The sequence below is a fragment of the Protopterus annectens genome, chromosome 12.part0 (genome assembly GCF_019279795.1).
Source record: "Protopterus annectens isolate FY-2018-M chromosome 12.part0, PAN1.0, whole genome shotgun sequence".
NCBI classification, from domain to species: Eukaryota; Metazoa; Chordata; order Ceratodontiformes; family Protopteridae; genus Protopterus; species Protopterus annectens.
Genome location: NC_056746.1, coordinates 1007409502 through 1007429583, shown reverse-complemented (window position 1 = coordinate 1007429583; position 20082 = coordinate 1007409502). Strand labels below are relative to the sequence as shown.

The following is a 20082-nucleotide window of genomic DNA, read 5'->3' as shown; positions in this document are numbered from 1 at the left end:
ACCCCCAAAAGGTAACTACTTTCCTCCCACACCCCGAAAATTTAAACCCCTTCAAAAAATCTAGATTGCTCATTGTACCATAGTTTTTTAACCTTGTTCGGGTAACAAACTTGGTGAGAATGGTTTTTACCTTTTTTAATTCCCCCTGTGGGTTTTCCGGGCCCAAAACTGTTTTTTTTCCTTTCCATCCGACAGGTACCTGTTTAAAAGACCCCTTTCTTTCAATTCCAGCCATCCCAGAGCCTGGCCAAAGATTACTGCTGCCCAGTGACTGGATTTTTTTTCTTCTCTGCTCCTACGGACTAAGAAACTCTGTACCTCCTATCCTGCTCTACAGGACCTACCTAGTCTGTAAAAGACCCCTTTCTTTCAATTCCAGCCATCCCAGCTCCTGGCCAAAGATTACTGCTGCCCAGTGACTGGATTTTTTTTCTTCTCTGCTCCTACGGACTAAGAAACTCTGTACCTCCTATCCTGCTCTACAGGACCTACCTAGTCTGTAAAGACCCCTTTCTTTCAATTCCAGCCATCCCAGCGCCTGGCCAAAGATTACTGCTGCCCAGTGACTGGATTTTTTTACTTCCCTGCTCCTACAGACTAAGAAAGTATGCTATACCCAAGTCCTACTTAGGTGTATCTGTTTAACCTACACTGTATCTAGTATAAATCATAAACTGTTTCTGTGTAAGTTATTTCCTGTAGTAAGTATAGATAGTTATTTAAGCCCTGTGCCAGGACTCTAGCAGCCATACTCCTCTCTATCGGTGATCCTACTGCCATATCTCCATACCCTTGACCCATTATCTGTTGCACCCCTGCCTGTCACTTTTATCACAGTTTTTTTTTCTTGTATTCTACTCTCTGCCCACTAGGTGGCACTCTAAGCTTGCTTTGGGCAAATAATCCTTACCCCACTTTCCATAGCTCTTTCTCATCTGGATCTTCTCTCAGGTTTTTCCCCTTGCCTAGCTGTGAATCTTTGTGCATTGTTCTGCTGCTCCTATCCCTCTCTTATCACACCCTCTAGCTCCATTATACCTCTCCAACTTTTATTTTAGTCCCTTTTGCCTCTAACCTGCTGTACCTAACTCTACTTACCTCTGGCCGCCTTCTCTGTACCAGGAACCTGCTACTCTCTGATTCTCTCTGCAGAATTTTCATCTACCTGCTGCAGCTTCGTGCCCTCTGGCTCATTCCGCTACCCTACCCCCAATACCCACCCACCCCCAGTGCTGCTAACTTTATACCTGCATAACCAAACCCCCTGCTCCTCAACTACCTATCACAACCTACTTCCAATTAACACCCCCTATTTCCACCCATCCCATTATTGCTAGCTTTATACCTGCTTAACCACACCCCCTGCTCCTTAACTACCTATCACAACCTACTTCCATTTAACACCCCCTACTTCCTACAAGAATAATTCCCAACCAATACTCTATAACCTTACACCCCCCATACCTAACCTTACTATTACCTGCTGTACTTACCAACTTAACCTACCGTCCTCTTACATTTGTAACCTCTATAACACTCTTTTGCTTCAATCCTTCTACAACTCTTTCTTCCACCTTCTTCCATCTCTAATTTCTATAGTTATTCCAACTACACTTAACTTACTCCTATGTTCCTAATTTCTGTAACAACTCATACTAAACTTCACCTCTAAGCTCTCCACCACCTGCTACTCTCTTTTCCTCCTTCTGCTACCTCTATTATCACCTGCCACTTTACACCTTACACTCCTACACAATACTAGGCACCTTCTTTCACCTCACACCACCCTTACCCATTCAACCCAATGGCTTCTAAATACAACTCTACTTACACATACCTCCTAATCCTACCCAGCATTCTAGCTGCCCTTACTCTAGCATTCTCACTAACCTTCTTTGAACATTATTCTCTACTACAACACCACCACCACTACCAACAAACCACAACATTCTCACATATAAATTCCCTAAAACACATTAACATAACCTCTACATCTAGCTATACCCTTCCAGAGTACCACAGAACTACCCATATCACTTACCTCTTTGGCAAGAAACCCCCATTCAACTACTTCAAATTCATAAAACTAATACAAAAACCCCTACAAAATCATCTCTTAGATGGTGATATCCATCCTAACCCTGGTCCACATACAACACTCCCCAGTGACCCTCATAACCAAAAACCCTACACCACCTCCACCCTAACAGGGCCATCTAACTCCCTTCTGATAGCTCACCTTAACATCCGTAGCATCAACAATAAAATATCCCATCTTCATGCACTTCTAGATGTCTACAACTTTGATATCCTCTGCATTACTGAAACTTGGCTGAGACCTTCAACCAAAGATCATGAAATTACCCCCCCAGGATATAACATCCTGAGAAAAGACCAGACTACCAAAAAGGTGGGAGTAGCCATTTTTTATAAATCTGAACTCCAACTATCAACCTTCAATGTGCCACTTCTCACAAACCCCACAGCAGAAACCCTTTCAGCCAAACTTCAAATCAATAAATATAAATCCATCTACATAATCTGTTCCTACCTTCCCCCAGGAAACAATATCAGTATTCTGGAAAATATACTTAGTAGCCTATCTTTACACCTACCCCAGGACACCATTGTCTTAGGTGACTTTAATATAGACTGGTCTACTTGTAAGTCCCCAAATCCCATTAACCACATAAATCTTTTTGGTTTCTCACAAATGATATCCACCCCTACGAGAATCCACAAACAAAGTTGTAAGGAAACCTTACTTGACTGGATTCTCATAAACAATCATCCTACTACTTATAAGCCAGGAACCCTTCCTGATGACATCAGTGACCATGCTCTTACTTACATAATTAAACAAAAACTTCATAGGCCCAATCCTACTATTTTTAAAACCTCCCACTCAGAAAAAACTTTCACCCTGAGAACTTCCAAACCGAACTGAAGTCTTGTGACTGGTCACCAGTGCTTCATCTTCCACTTGATGAAGCAGTTACCTACTTTAATACTAAATTCCTTCAAATCCTAGACTCCCATGCCCCCCCATCGCTCATCCAGAATAAAGACCAAAACTGCCCCTTGGCTCACAAAACAAACAAGGCAAAAAATCCTCCTAAGAAATAAAATCTGCGCCAAGTGGAGAGCCTCTAAAAGCCTTTCTGACCACCTTTACTTTAAACAATTAAGAAATGCTACAAAAAAGACATCCTACTAGATAAAAGAAACTTTTACATTCACCTCCAACAAACCCACAAACAAAAACCACAAAAGTTCTGGTCAGCTATGAACAAACTACTTCATCCAGGGCATACCAAGTCTCCCACCCCATCAGGGATCACCCAAAATAACCCTAAACTAATAGCTGATTCCTTTAACAACTACTTTATTGAAACCATACAATCTCTAGCTAATTCTCTACCACCCACCAGCTCCCTCCCATCTAATACCACATCAAACTCTATTCCTTCTTTTCACATACAACCAGTTCCTACATCTCTCATTAGTAACCTCCTTCTAAAACTCAAGCCATGCACCCCCTCTGCTGACTGTATACCAGCAGAATACCTGCAAATTGTAGCTAAAGTCATAGCCTACCCTATTTCTATCCTTATTAATAGAACTATTTCAGAAAGTAAAATCCCCCTTATATGGAAGGTATCTCACATCATTCCTTTACACAAAGGTGGGATATCAACTGACATTTCCAACTTTAGACCTACCGCCTTACTCTCTCCTATAGCTAAAATAATGGAAAAATGTATCCACCAACAACTACTTGACCATCTTCTCCACAACAATTTGCTTGCCAACTGCCAACATGGTTTCAGACCATTCTATAGTACCTCAGCTGCCCTGCTATCCTTTTATGACTATAAACAAAAATCGTAACAATAACACTCTTTCCTCCGCTTTATTTATCGACCTTTCAAAGGCCTTCGATATGGTCAACCATAATCTGCTTTTAGAGGTATTAAAAGCACATTCACTGGATGCACAGGCATTACTCTGGTTTAAATCCTACTTAGACAACCATCATCAAGCAGTCCTTTGGGATAATATGCTGTCAACTCCCCTCCCCATAAACCTTGGAGTACCTCAAGGTTCCATCCTAGGCCCTCTTCTCTTTTCAATGTTTATTAATGACCTAAACACTACAATTCCTCAAACCACCTGCATTCAGTATGCCGGCGATTCTACTTTAATCTGCTCTGCTAGGTCCCCAACCACACTCCAGACCCTCACCCAGTCTGTATTTCAGACAGTTGAAAATTGGTTCATGCAACACTGCCTCCTCCTGAATGCAAAAAAAAACAAAATTATTACTCTTTACTCCCACTCTAAAATCACCACAATTTCACTTCACTATAACCTCTAACAATGGAACCACAATATCCCCTGATACCACAACCCATCTCCTAGGCATAACCATTGACAACAACCTTAGCTATGACGATCATATCAACACTACCATAAAATCTGTCAACAAAAAACTGGGTTCCCTGTATAGAATCAAACCCTTCCTTGCACCTACAGCCAGAACCACTATAGCCCAAACTCATCTGATCTCTACCCTGCTTTATGCCTCTGCCATTTATACTAACCTTTCCAAAAGCAACCTTAACAGACTTGCCACTAGCTATAATAACATAGCCAGATTTGCTACCGGCAACCCTTTTAGAACACACCACTCTCTCAATCTCAAACAATTGGGATGGTTAGAACTACAGCACCAACTACTCCACCATCAACTTACTATAACCCAAAAGATACTTTTCCACCCTAATAATATCCCAATCCTCAATAATCTGACTACCCCTTACAAAAACCTTACTACTGTTTGATCAGCCAGTAAGCTTCTAGTTTCCACTATTAAATCTAAAAACAAAGCTGGAGACTCTCTTTTTGCTAACACAGTTGGCAAGGCCTGGAACCAGCTTCCAAGTGAACTTTCTACTCTCTCTTCCACACATCTTTTTAAAAAACATCTCAAAGAACATTTTAAAACTCACTGGCTCTGCCCCTGCACTAACCCTGACTGATCTCTCCACCTTTACGCATTCCTGCTATCCCTTTTATTTCTTTTCTCCAGGGTACTTTATTACTAATTATTCTATGGCCTTTCTGCTGTACTATGTTGTCCTAAAAAAAAAATGTTACACTTTTTCATTTATTGTAAATTTGTTCTTGATCATCCTCTTTTGCAAATATCCCAAATAATGGTATTATCTGTATATGTTTATAGCTTTTCTATATTATTATTGTATAATAATGTCTTTACCTGTCTGCTTGGAGCTTTTCTCCCCGGGCCTCTACTGAAAATGGACATGTATCCAGTTAGATTAGCCCGCTCAACAAATGTAAATAAATAAATAAAATTACCCATTTAATATATGAACTGGGTCTTCACAGTGTGTTTGTATGCTGGTGGGGATACCTTAATATGCACAGCAGTCAAGACTGCAGGATGCTTGCATGTGTGAAAAGGTGGGTACTACTGCTACCATTAATTTAGACAGCAGTGAGGCCTGTAGGAAGCAGGCCTGTGTGTTGAGGGGAATGCAGCTACTGTTAATATGCAAGTAGTCGAGATTGCAGGGTAAGTACTTACCTGTGTGTGGAGAGGGATACAACTACTGTTAATATGCAAGTAATTAAGGTTGCAGTGTAAGTACTCACCTTTGCTGGTATAATATGCAAGTAGTCAAGATTGCAGGATAAGTACTCATCTGTGTGGGGAGGGGGATACAATTACTGTTAATATTGTAAGTAATCAAGATTGCAGGGTAGTTGCTTACCTGTGTGGGGAGGGGGATACAACTACTGTTAATATTGTAAGTAATCAAGGTTGCATGGTAGTTGCTCACCTGTGTGGGGAGGGGGATACAACTACTATTACATGCAACAGTGAGAACTGCAGAGGGCAGGCTTGTAAGGGGGTGGGGGGGGTGCAACTGTTTATATATACCATCATCAGAACTGCAGGCATAGTGCCTGTGTGAGGGAGAATACTACTACTGTAAATATATACAATAATCAGGACCATAGGGTGCTTGCCTGTATGAGGGAAACTACTATTATTATATACAGCAGTGAGGACTGTAGGGGGGCAGGCACCCCTGTAAGTGGAGTGGGATACAATGATTATTAATATAGGTAGTAATTAGGACTGCAAGAACTGCAAGGGATATACATGTGTTGAGAGGGTGGATACAGTTGTTACCTATGTATGCTGTAATCAGGACATCAGGGGTATGCCTGGGGTGGGGATCCTACCATACCTGTCCAGATTTTTGCGTCATATTCCTCATCTGTTCCTCATAAAATCTGTGGTTTTCTGGCAAATCATTGAGGACTGAAGTCACTAAATAATGGCAGATATATCCTTCAGAAAATGCATGTTAATTCAAAACCTTGTTATTCTAGCAACTTTGTAATTTTATAAGAGCAATATTTAAAATCTGTAAATGATTTTGGGTCTTTGTACCCCCATGATTTTTGGCTTTGTCCAGAATTGTTGAGCTAAGAGGTTGAGAGGTGTAGAATCAACCTTTGTTGGGAGTTTGATACAACTACTATTGATAGATTTTATTATTTTTTTATTTTATGTATTTTGCAGGTAGATAAGCTGATTCACTGGGGCCACTTCCCAACAGCAGCCATTTTACAATAAAGGTAGCAACAAGCAGCACATACAACAAAATATACAGCAATATGATAAGACAATTTAATCATAAGGGCAGTGTTAGACTCTGCTTCAGAAAATATTGTAAGTACCAATCCTTAATAGTGCCTACAGCTGAAATCAGCTGCCTCAGTATATGCAGTCATGCAGACTGAGAGAAGTATAGCAGTAAGGATGGATAAGGAAGAATTTAGGTGATGAAACCAGTGCAGGTGCAGTCACTTTGCTGCTGCAGGAGTTTGAGAAGTGAGAAAGCCAGCTGACATATATCACTGGAGAGTATGTTCCAGATTGTAAGGCCCAGGTAGGAGAAAGCATTATCTGTGCAGGTAAGGGAGAAGAGAAGGTTGTAGAGAACAGTGAAAGCAAACACCAAAGATCTAGTGATCTCATGGGTTGATTAACAATAGTAAGGCAATGTAAAGACTTTTAGTGATCTTAGCTGAGAATTTTCTGTGCTGTGATAATGATGAGGAGGGTGGCGCAAAATCTCACTGAGGAACAGCCAGCTTGTTTGATAGCTAGGCAATTGTGAAGTGATAAATGTGATGTTGAACTGCATGGAGTTTTTAGAGGTTGCCTGAAGTAGTCCCAATAACTGGTATAGAACATTCCAGAAGAAGGAAGAAAAGTACTCCTTTGTCTATTGCCTCCTGACCTTCCTTCGTCAGTAAGTTGCTTTACTTCTGTGGCTTTCAAAGCAGTGCGGCCAGGGCCAGTGAATTTATGTTCCTCTTTCTAGAAGTAGAGTTGCTTATGTGTTTTGCTGAGGTTTAAGTTTACACTTTCTATAGGCTTAACAGAGTTGAGGAGGGGGTGGGAAGACAAAATGACTGCAATGATATGTAGTTGGGGCCATACAGAGAAAGTTCCTTGATGAGATGGAGTTGGTAATTGTTGTCAAAGTCTTAGACAGAGCAATAAAAATTGCCCCAGTAAGGTTTTCAGTGATTACAACTCTGTAAAGATCATCTTGCCAATAAAAGATATAGTTAGCGAATATCCCCTTCCAAAGCCATGTTGATGACTGAAGAGTAGTTCTTATGCATTGATCTGTGTCTATAATTGTGAGGGTGAAGCCTTCTCCAGGATATTGGCCAAAGGAGGCATAAAAGAGAGTAATGGTGGCATTCTGCTTATATGTGGCTGAGACAAGTATGGGCATAGTCTTAACCAGCATTTTACTATCACCGAGGATGATGTTACAATATGAAAAAAGGATTCTTGACTTCAACAATTGGTTTGGCTTCTGGTGTCATTCAGTGGGGTTTCAGTGATTATCGGCCTGGGATGTGATGAACTGCTTTGCCAAGGCTGGCCTACATTTACTTCCCTGAAAATGTTGTATATTGGCTAAAATCTTGTCTACCCACAGTGTGCTAAGTTCATCCCTCCATCCACCTTTTTCACCTTTGCATTCCCAGATCACATACCTGCATCTACACTTCCCTCAAATTTCAGGAGAACAAGTCCTCAAAGCACTTTCGAAAGCCAAGAACACTGCTTCTGTGGGGCCAGATAACATACCAGGCTGCCTACTGGCTAGCCTGAAAAAGGACCTGTCAGTCCCCCCTTACAGAGGCTAATCAGTATCAGTCTCAGAACAGGCATTGTGTTGAATAAATGGAGGACAGAAACAACTATCCTTCTGCACAAAGGCAGGGTTTCAGTGGACCTGGGTAATTACAGACCCATAAGTCTGACCAGCTTCATCAGTAAGGCTATGGAGAGGATCATTATGGAATTAATAAGCCAACAAACTCTTAACCCATGCCAGTATGGTTTTGTCAAGGAAAAATCTTGCCTGCACAATCTGGTCAACTTCTTTGATAAGGTTACTGAAGGATGAGGGAAAATGGTACACACCACATATCTAGACCTCTCACGTGTTTGACAGTCATATACTTAATGTTAATCTCTATGTAACTCATTGGAGGGCAAATTGTCTCACAAAGAGAACCCAGGAAATTATGGCAGGTGGCTCTGCCTCCTCCAAAAGACCTGTCAGTAACTACTCTTTTGTGTTTACTTCTTGGGAGTTAAATGCAAATGTTGTATGGCTGGCCAGGCTTGCAAGTGACCATAAACTCAGTGCCATCATAACATTTCTAGAGGACTCCGAGATCCTGCAAGAGGGCCTCTCCTAAACAAATAGCTGGTGTCATAGTCATGGACTAAAACTAAATGCCAAAAAATGTATAATAGTCTCCTTCAGCAAGCATCATGGCCACTGTAACTGTCATATCGGCAATCCATCCATCCACAACCCTTTTTCTTCCCATTTTTACACATGGGGTCAGGGTATCACTTCAACAGTGACAATCATCTAAAGCCAATGTTCACACTTCTAGTAGCTAGCCATGCCATGGATGTTCTTCCATTCCACAAACCCACACTCACACTCCCATCTCTGGCCAGTTTTGAGTGTCCAATCCATGTACTGCATGTCTTTGGAATGTGGGAGGTAACCAGAGCTCCCACAGAAAACCCACATGAACACGGGAATATGCAGGCCCCACACAGAAGGTACCCTACCAAGAACTGAACAGATGAACCACATTGTCAATCTAGCCCTGAAAAGTGATGATGTAGTTAGGGAACTGAAACCCTATGTGGACAACAAACTGACCTTCGTTCATGATGTATCCACCATTGTAAGAAAGTCATTTTTCATTGTGTAGTTTATTAGCAAGGGTTTGGTGCCATGGTGCAGGGATGTGATCATTTCACTGTATTCGGCAAAGACCGTGAATCAGTCCCACAAACTAGCACCCCCATCACCCTCAGCTCTTCAAGTGAAGAGCAAAAAAAAGTCTGCTCCTTTTACTGGCACACCAACTAGTGGCTAAATACATGACCCCCTCCCTTCCTGTCCCAGCTGTTCAATGGAAGAGCAAAACAATAAATAAAACATTTCAGTTTAAAAAAACTGCTTACACCACACACTCAGCACTACAGCACTCAGGTTTTCAAAAAAATATATACATATATTTTACTCTTAAACTGTATCAAACTGACTGCTATGCTACTGGTATTCGGAACTTATTAGGCCGATCATTGAGTATAATGCCTCTTTAGGTATATGCCTGTCCAAATACTTAGCACAACTTGAATAATCACAATGCTTTCTCACCAAGAAAATGAAGGGCCTAAATCATAAAAAGTACACTGACTGTCTTGAAGTCTTGTCTCTCTTCTTGGTATCATACAGGGTGCGGGGGGGGGGGCTGATCTCTGCCTTGCATACAGAGCTGCAGCAGATCCTATCGTCTCATGTCTACTGCATACCCAAAAGTCCCATAGTGTTATAAACACCCACTCAAGAAACGTTAATCTGTTCTTCCAACATAAAAAAACATGTAGGAGGGATACATATCTATCACAGAAAATAAAACTTTGGAGTCATTTTCCTGTCCACATAAAGTATTTCCCTTACTCTACTCAAATATAATCTGGAAGAATGGATGAGAAACCACAATTTCACCCTGGTTTAGCACATTTGTTCCTTACGTATAGGGGTAACATGTAAATGTTCTGCCTGGCTCTGGGTTATTTGTACTTAAAATTACAAGGGCTAAAAAGTTTATATGCATGCAGGACTAGAATTCTAAAGATTGTCATTGGTCAATATTGTCATTCGTCAATAGCTTAGTAAGTACCAATGAACCTGTGAACCTGTAGGATGAAAGAGGTTGTGGCTAGAGCTAGATGCCAACCCAAGAATTGAAATAAGTTTTTTGCAATTTTCAGTGTGTCAGTGAAAATTCCAGAGACGAGTGAGTTATTAGTAATGTGTCTCAATGGGAGGGTTGTGAAAATATTGCATCCCTTGAAGAATTTTGAAACAGGTCATCCAAACTAATTATGTACTTTGAGCGACTGATTTATGTTTGGGCAAGACACTAAGGGGAATTGAAATCAGCATCAAAGCCAACGTGAGATACAGTTTAACTGTTAATGTCAGGGGAGGCTGTTATAATCAGTAATTGTAATACATAGCCAGGACTGTGTGTGTGTGTGTGTGTGTGTGTGTGTGTGTGTGTGTGTGTGTGTGTGTGTGTGTGTGTGTGTGTAAAACTACTGTTGTTAATATAATAAAAAGTAATCAAGGTGTGGGAGTGATACTACTAAAGTTACTACATGCAGAACTCAGACCCACAAGGAGCATACATGGGGGGGGGGTAAGACTACTTTTGATATACACAGTAGTCAGGACTGTAGGGGGACATATCTTTTTGTAGGTCTACTGTTAAGGTACTAGTAATTTGGACTGCAAGGGTGCACTGCTGGGTGAAGAGTGGGGTACAATTGCTGTTAATATTTGTACAGCAGTCAGAGCATCAGGGGAGCATACCCCTGTGATGAAGAGAATATGGTTACTGTTAATATGCACAACAACGAGGACCACTGGGAGGAGGTTATGGCACATCTGTGATGAGGGTGGGGACATGACTACTGTTAATGTATACATCAATGAGGATAACAGGGTGCAGCCCTGTATTGTCATTGCATAACATTATTCATACTTGTAGTACAGAGATGGATGTATTGCACTTTATCCATCCTGTGTTAATACATACAATAACCAGGGGGATAGGCATATGTAAAGAGCACACAAAAATGAATGAATTGAATTTTAATTTATAAAATAGTTGAAATGAATGAATTAGTAGTAATTATTGGTAGTAGTTTAGAAGTATATTGAATAGAAGTAAATTCGAACAACTCATTTTAAGCAGTTGTATAGAGTAGTTTCTTGCATATGTTTTGAGTATGTTCTGACCTTATAAAGAACATTTTATATAAAAAATTGGGCTATAATCAGTAATAATGAAATACTTTAAACTTTTAAAAAATATACGAAAATAAGTTATAAACGGAGAACAAATTTTTAGACCATAAAGACAGGAAAGAAAAAACAACATATAACATACACATTCTAAGGTTAACAACATTTAAAAAATGTTTTTTTGTATTTAATGTAATTTAATCTTTAGTAATTAATTTAACATTAATGGCAACAAAATAAAATATTACCTTAACATTAAATCATTCAGATACAAATACTACTACAAATTATTATAGTACAAAATATCGCAATTAAATTTACATCGCAAAAAAAACTAAATTTAAACAATCTAAAATAATGAACGCAAATTAATTTAACAAATAAAAAGAACAAAATAACAAGCCAAAAACACATTAATCAATTCAATTTCCATTTTTCAAATTCTATAATCTTACAGCAGAAATTAGATAGACATTAGAGAGGCCCTGGCAGCTTATTAGAGAGCTAGAGCGAGGTTAAGTGGTTTTGCCACAAATGCCCAAGCTTTTCCAGGATTAAATGAGGGCTTCTATAAAATGTTTAAAAACTAAAAGCATTAAGAAGATAAAGATAACACTTTAGAGAGTCTATTTCATGTATATTATATTTTTATAATGTTTTTTGATATATTTGATTATATATATATTTATATTATAATGTTGTGTATAATCTACTAATATTTATTAACTTATTAACTTATTATTATTATTTATTATTATTATTATTATTATTATTATTATATTTTATTTATTTTATCTTGCACATTTTTATCATTTTAATTACATCACACATATTATTTGGTACATATTTGATTTTTATTAATTTATATAAATATATAACAATTGTATATATACAGGTTATTTATATAAAGTTTTTTGGTGTGTTTTTGCATTTTTTGATTAATAATTTAGATTTTAGCAATCAATCAATTAAATTAATTAATGTTAATGGATTTTATTTTTTAAATTTTGTAAGTCAGTGTCTAACTGTTTGTCTGAAAGAAAGGCTTGAATGGTCCGAGCGCTTTATAATAAATAAACAGTTAATAATATTAACTTGTGTGAGACTCTATTTGCTTCCAGTTTTAAAAGTTATATGTAAAGAGGGAGGTATAACACTATGTATATATACACATGGGGGGGATATAACACTATTTATATATACACATGGGGGAGATATAACTACTGTCAATATATAGAACAATGAGGATTGTGGTAACTATTGTTGATACACACTTTAATCAAGACTGTTGCAACCTCAAGGGAAGCACTCAGATCTGTGCAGAACTGGTGGCCAAGGACACCACATATACAAATGCTGTAGATGTAGCAAACTTGCTGGGTGACAGATTCAGCGAAAACTTTACCCCTTTGTTGCCCCCATCAGTAAATCAGGACATCCCCAGTACCTGCCCCCCTTCCCCTTATATCTAGGGAACAGGTCATCACTGCTCTCTTAAAGGCAAAAAATACAACCTCCATGGGACCCGATAACATCCCAGGCTGCATCCTGCATGAACTCAAGCAGGAACTTGCATCACCATTAGGCACCCTATTCAACCAAAGCCTAAGTACTGGCATTCTTCCCAGCTGAGTGGAGGATAGCCATTGTCATCCCTTTACACAAAGGTGGAGCATGCACCAGTCTGGGAAATTATAGACCCTTCAGCCTAACTAGCCTGATCTGTAAGGCCATGGAATGGATTATCATGGACCTCATTAACAAGGACATTGGCAACCTCCAAACACTTGATCCCACACAGTTTGGCTTCGTCAAGGGGAGGTCATGTCTGCTAAATTTGGTCGACTTCTTTGAGACAGTCACCAAAGCCATGGACGAGGGGAAGACGGTGCACACCACCTACCTTGACCTGGCCAAAGCCTTTGACACTATTCTCCACTTGGGCATAATAGACAAACTCTCTAAACAAGGCATCAATCTGTATGTTACCAGATGGGTAGCAAACTGGCTCACTGATAGAACCCATGTAGTTAAAATAGGGGAAGCCACCTCAAGCAGTTAACCCGTAACAAGCGGCGTACCCCTGGGTTCAGTCTTGGGGCCTCTGTTATTTTGGATATACTTTTCTGAGGTGCAGGCCAAAACCAGTGGGCTATGGCTGCAAGTTTTCAGATTACTGCAAGCTGGGTGCTGTCATCAATTCCCCTAGTGATGTGGACATCCTCCAAGAGGGTGTCACTCAGACAAATGACTAATGCCAGAAACATGGCCTCAAGCTCAATACCAAAAAATGCATCATCATCCCGTTTGAGGAGAGTGACATCCCCATAAATTATCACATTAATAACGTCCTAAGCACTAAGTCAGTCGTGAGGGATTTGGGCACCCAGGTTGATAGTAACCTGACTTTTGACCACCATGTTGCTTCCGTGGTATGGAAAGCCTTCTACATGACCCACCTCATAAGTAAGGGTATCTCATCCAGGGACAAGGAGGTCATAACATCCCTGTATTCTTCCCTTATAAGGCCCATTATTGAGTACAACACACCTTTCAGCATGTACCTCGTAAAACACATGCAGCAGCTGGAAAGACCACAGAGGTTCCATACCAGGAGAATCCAGGGCCTCAACCATCTACCATACACAGATAGGCTAAAATCCCTATACCTGTACTCAGTTTCATACAGACTCCTCAGAGGTGACCTGTGTCTGGCATACAGGGCGGTCATGGACCCCACCTCGTTGGGACTGCTGCATCTCCGCAAGTCAAGCTCCACTTGAGTAACCCACACGCGTGGCCTCAACCTGGTCTGTGACATCAACAAGACTTGTTGGCAGGAAAGATTTGTGTCCCAGAGACTCCCTCATCTATGGAATAGACTCCCTCTCCACATGAAGCAGAGAGTAGCTCTTTACCCCTTTTTAAGCACAACCTGGATAACTGGATGGGAAACAGAAAATATACTCCTGAGATTCCACCCATGTCCCTGCTAGACAGGGGCATTGGGTGCTGATTTGTCTAAATATGGGCTAAACTCTTGGCTAGGTTTATAAGGGCCTCCGGGCTATTAGCCTAGTAACCTCCTGTGATCCTAAGTTAAGTATGAATAATGTGATGTAGGAAGCCATCTTTGTCTACTAGCTGCTTATATGCCTTCATATCTTGTACTGTACAAAATAAAATGAAGACTGTCATATTTTTATGACATTAATTTATATTTCTACAGATCTGATAAGGATTTTATTTTATTCATGTTTGAGTTAGTTTATTAATCACTAGACACATTTTTTCAAAGGACAAAATGGTGTAAACTGTTGGATATTATAAAGATATAGAGTAGAATTCATAGACAACTTGCATTATATGAAAATCTGTAGAAGTTCCTTTGTGTACTATGCAAGGTTGCCCTGATTCATAGTCCTCTCACTGCTCAGTAGCATAGTTGTGAGAAAGGTTCAGTTTCACATGTAAATATATTAGTCAAGGGTGGGGTTTATGCTAATAATATCGATTATTATCCTGTTCCATTGCTTTGAAGGGTAAATCACGGGTCTGTATTATTTCATCGAAACTCCAATTCCATGAATACCTATTTATTGACCCCTGTTCAATGAACTACCCTTTTATCAAACACACAAATCAGCGAACGTTTTCCCAGGTGACTAATTTAGTAGGCCAACATACCAAGCGATACACACTGCAGTACAACAAACCCCACCCCCCACTTATATATACCAACTCCAAAATCGCACTACAGTGGGGAAAAGAGCAAATTTCCACATGTTGGCCAACTAACTCAGTGCCCTAGGAAAAAAAGTTTGCCGATCTGAACATTGGATAAAATGATGTTCGCTGAACAGAGGTCAATGAATAAGTATTCGCGGAATTGGAGTTTCGATGAGCTAATATAACCCGTGGGTCACAGTACATTTATTCACAGAGGTCCAGACAAGGGGATTTCCATGCAGACCAGAGCTCAAGATGTGCATGTGTCCTCTGCAATTTAACTACATGTTTGTCAGTGGGATAGATTCTGTGCAGGGACAAGCAGAGCACCCTCCTCAGATTTCCTGTCCAGGTAAGAGGTGCAGTGAAGTTTAAGTTTATGAGACCTTATATGAATGTGTGCCCATGTGCGTGTGTGTGTGTGTGTGTGTGTGTGTGTATATATATATATATATATATATATATATATATGTATGTATTTGGAGGTTCTGTGAGTACATGAGCATGATTGGTTGCTGTCCAGTGCTTGTACATATATTTGTCTCTGTAAGTGGTGGATAACTATTGTCTGACACAACCTGTGGTTGGTATGGATGGGAGACTGTGGATGCGGAATGTGCACATATCAAATGACTACATGTTTGTGCTGTCTTTGTGTGTGTATGAATGTGTAAGTGTCTGAAAAAATGTTTAACTGTGTGTGTCCATGTCTGTATTTGTATTGGCTTCCCCTGTACATTAATAGCTTGGGTAATTCCAGTGTACAAATCATGTGTATGCGTGTGTGCATACATGTGTATGTGTGTGTGTGTGTGTGTCAGTAAGCGTACGCACATATGTTTTGTGAATGCATGTGCTTGACTACTTATTGCGAGTGTTTGTACATCAGTATATGTGGTGGATGACCAGTGCTGCCTGTGTGTGATCTGCTAGGCTGTTAAATGCTACACTAAATAAGTGTTAAAACAGCTCAGTTCAGCAATTCATAATCGCTCAAATTCTGTATTAATTAGATGTAGCCCTGCTTGGAATGTGTATGCCAGTGAATCGCTTAATAGCAGAGCAAATCATTTTGGCTTATCTGTGCAACATGACTTAAGTTTCTGTGTCTTTGTCTATAAATTCTAGGTGTAATTTAGACCATAGTACATGATTCAAAGACACGTTAGGTCAGATTTAAAGGATTGCAGGAGCATCCATTGACACAGTGTTATACATCTGAGTATGTTGCAAACAAGGTAAAGGGGGTAACATACTGACTTCAACACTGAAGGTACTGAATGCTGAAGCAGGTGTGGTGTTGCAGGAATCAGGCACTCACCTGAATGGAAGATTATGTTTACTGTACTATGGCTGACCGAAATAGTAAATAGTACTTATCCCATATAAAGTATAGAGTAAGCAATGATGTTTGTGTAAGAGCACACTTGTGACATGGAAATAGTATTGATTGTGGGTCTACACTCCTTGTCTTCCAAATGCCAAATTATTAGGCTCCAGATATAGCCAGAATTGTTCAGTTTTGTTAATTTATTTTTCAAGTTATATATATATATTTTTTTCAAGAGAACTTTGCATATGTTCCAGTGTTAAATACATAGACACACACATGCACACTGTTCCCTATTGAAATGTTGGCACTTTTGACACCAAGTGCTGACACACCAAAAAAAAAAAAAAAGAAAGAAATTGCATGAGAAGAGTAAATGTCGGGCATCGATCTTCTCCTTTAAACATGTGTTTTGCTTGGGGCAAACCCCACTACACACATTCGAACTTATATATACCAACTCCATGGTTGCCATACCTCTGAGAAAAGGGAATATTTTGAGACATGTCTACCTCAGACTTGGTAAATGCAGTTACATTCTTGACCATTCAGTTCGTGGATTTTAAGAATTGCATATGCTGGTCCTGACAGTTAAATGGTTTTACACACACACACACACACACACACACACACACACACACACACACACACACACACACACACACACACACACACAAGAGTAATTTCAGTGTGCATGCCAGTTTGCATAAATAACCTCTGCACTTTTAACCAGTTTTACCTATTTTTGTCCTAATGTAGGTTGTCAGTTCAAAACATCCTATGGAATGAAAGACATGGAAAGACATTTAAGGACCCACACAGGTAAAGATTCTGAAGACAATCTAAATAATTATTCTTAGCATTTTTGTTGGAAACTGAGTTATGACATGGTATAAAATGTTTTGAATTAATTTGTTATTGCAGAAATTCTTTTGCTAGATTATGAATTTGAAAATATTGTTTTAGTACCCCAAAACTTTCAGCTGAATTTATTCAGTATCAAAACAGAACCTTACAATTTGCAAAGCAGAGTGGCTTCTCAGACCATAGCATTTTGCCCTTCATGATAAGCAAACCAAATTTATAGAGAATTAAAACTGCCATCATACTTTCTTTTGTATATTTATTTTAAAACTCTGTCTCTGTTGTGCACCCTGTGTGTGTGTGTCTCTGTCTCTCTCTCTTTCTCTCTAATTGTCCGATGTGCCTCACTGGATTTTTTTTCATTTCTGACAGCATTTCTCTCAGTGCAATGGAAGTTTTTGACATGCATTGCGATGTGCGTAAACTGACAATCTGATATTTTTAATCCTCGTTCATTCCTTACGTATGGGTATCGGTTCCGACCTCGGAACAGAGCCGGCGATGTTCCAAGCTCGCGTCAGCTACAAATTCTCGAGCTAAACTCTTACCCAGAATTCCCCTCTCCCTGTTACCCCAGATTTTGTTTGCCGCATTGCCATTCAGTCGTGTCAAGTTACTTCTCTTGAGCTAAGTATAGATATTTGTTGTCAGACTAGTCTAATATAACTTTTTCTGTCAGAAAAGTTTCTAATTTATTGTCTCTTACCTTATCACATTTAGCGACTATATTTCCTTAAGTTTCCTTCTCTTTACTCTGCACTTTTTACCACAAGGTATTTTCTCCCTTACCATCATTGATAAACCCTTTCTTTCTTCATTACCTTTGGGTATTCTTTTGTACCATTGCTGGTACCCTTTCTTCTTTTGTATCATGGCAGATAAAAAAGGTAGTCCAGGATTTAAAAGGTGTTCAGATTGTGGACACAAATTACCTACATCAGATGCACACTCTCTGTGCGTCTATTGCTTGGGTGTGTCTCACTTATCTGTTGACCCGCCCTGTGGTATTTGTAAGAACTTTTCCAACAGAACCTTGATTGAGAGGAAAAATAAATTGTTACTGAAGGGACTTCTTAAATCTTCCTTTTCAGTGGCTATTTCTGGGTCGGAGGCTTCAACCCCTCCTAGAGCCCATAAGGAAAAATCGGATGATCCTACAAAGGCTAAGTCTCTGCCTTCGTCCCCAGCTGGGGACTCCCGCCAACCAAGACCCAAGGAGGCTAAGCTTTCTGCTTTGGAGCTCACTCTGTCAGCCCCAATGCTTTCGGTGCCTAGACCTTCAGCGCCATCTGTGATTTCGGCTCCGTCTACTGTAGCCTTTACTGTATCGGTACCGAGGGGCTCCTCGGTTCAGACTACTACTACTACATCGGCTACAACGGTTCAGTCGGTGCAGACCTTAACACATCGGCTCCAACATCTTCCCCGGAACCGACACCTCAGTTATTGATGCCAATTTTTCAGTTCCAGCTTCGGTACCGGAACCACTTCGGCACCGATCTTTTTGTCAGTGCAGACCGTGACCTCGGCACCAATGATTTCCTCGGTGCAGACACCCGTAGTCCAGTCTCTCTCAGTACCGTTGTTCTCAGTGCGGACTGGTGAGGTGGGCACTGAGCTTGTCTCTTCTGTGGATAGACCCGTTTCTCCCTCAGCTGTGTCTATGAGGTCCACTAGAAGCCTTTATGAACACGACGTATTGCGTCTTGTGGATCAAGTGCTTCTGGCCAGAGGTATCCCGCCCCCCCTCCTTCCTTGGGAGGTGATCACCCATCGATCGCCAAAGACCCCTTCTTATTCTCCTTCTTCAGGTGGACCAGCTTTCCAACTGATGGAGAAGGCTCTGGCATCTGCTGGCGATACAGTGCTGTCTATCTCCCCGCCCTCCTCTGGACCGCTGTGTTCACAAGTCGCACCTAGCGGACACCGGGCGCAAGGGCCTCAGGACGTATTCCCACAGAAAACCCCCTTTCTGTTGTCTTCCCCAGCTTCCCCCTCTGAGGAAGTTCACCAGAAAAGTTTGTGCAAGAGGAAGCATGTGGACTCCACAGAGGAATCCCTCACTGAAGACACAGACTTTGATGATGGAGGAGGTTCCCCCTCGGACCCCCTCTGAGGTATCCTTTGGTGATATCCTCGAAATCCTTAAACAGAGAGGTGACTGGCAGCCCTCTAATCCGACCTCTGAGGAGTCTGTGATCCTGCAGGCTTTTCACGCCCGGCCCCCTACCTCCTGAGTTACTCCACCTGCCGATGAACTGGTCCAGCTCATCGTGCAGCATGTGTGGAAGGCTCCTGACACTGTCGAACTATTCCCCGGAGGCCCGATAAGATTTTGTCCCCTCCTGCTACGGATTCCCATTGGTACAAAGGTCTTCCTGTGGATGCTCTGGTGGTGGCGACCGCAACCAAAAAGGATCTGGCGGAAGAAGAAAGCCAGACTGTCCATCCGCCCAACAAAGAGTCCCGGGCCCTGGACAGGATAGGGAAGCACACCTTTGCATCAGCGACCTTTGCTATCAGGTCCCTGAATTATATGGCACACTTTGCCAGGCTTCAAAGGGATCTAATTTCCGAGCTCTCTGAAACCTTGGCTGGTGCCGTGTCTGATGAGCTCCTTGACAAAGCAGCCTCTCAGCTGGCCACCATTGAGTCAATATCTAACTCCTCCATGTGACTGATATC

General features: G+C 40.7%; 1 protein-coding gene across 2 annotated transcripts in view; it reads left to right on the top strand.

The window, feature by feature from the left end:
* ZFP64 (ZFP64 zinc finger protein) overlaps nt 1-20082 on the top strand; it is a 332799-nt gene that overhangs the window by 228533 nt on the left and 84184 nt on the right. For both annotated transcript variants that reach the window (XM_044090028.1, XM_044090029.1), the window contains exon 4: nt 17293-17355. In XM_044090028.1, the coding sequence (XP_043945963.1) occupies nt 17293-17355 (63 nt within the window). The remainder of the gene's footprint in view (nt 1-17292; nt 17356-20082) is intronic.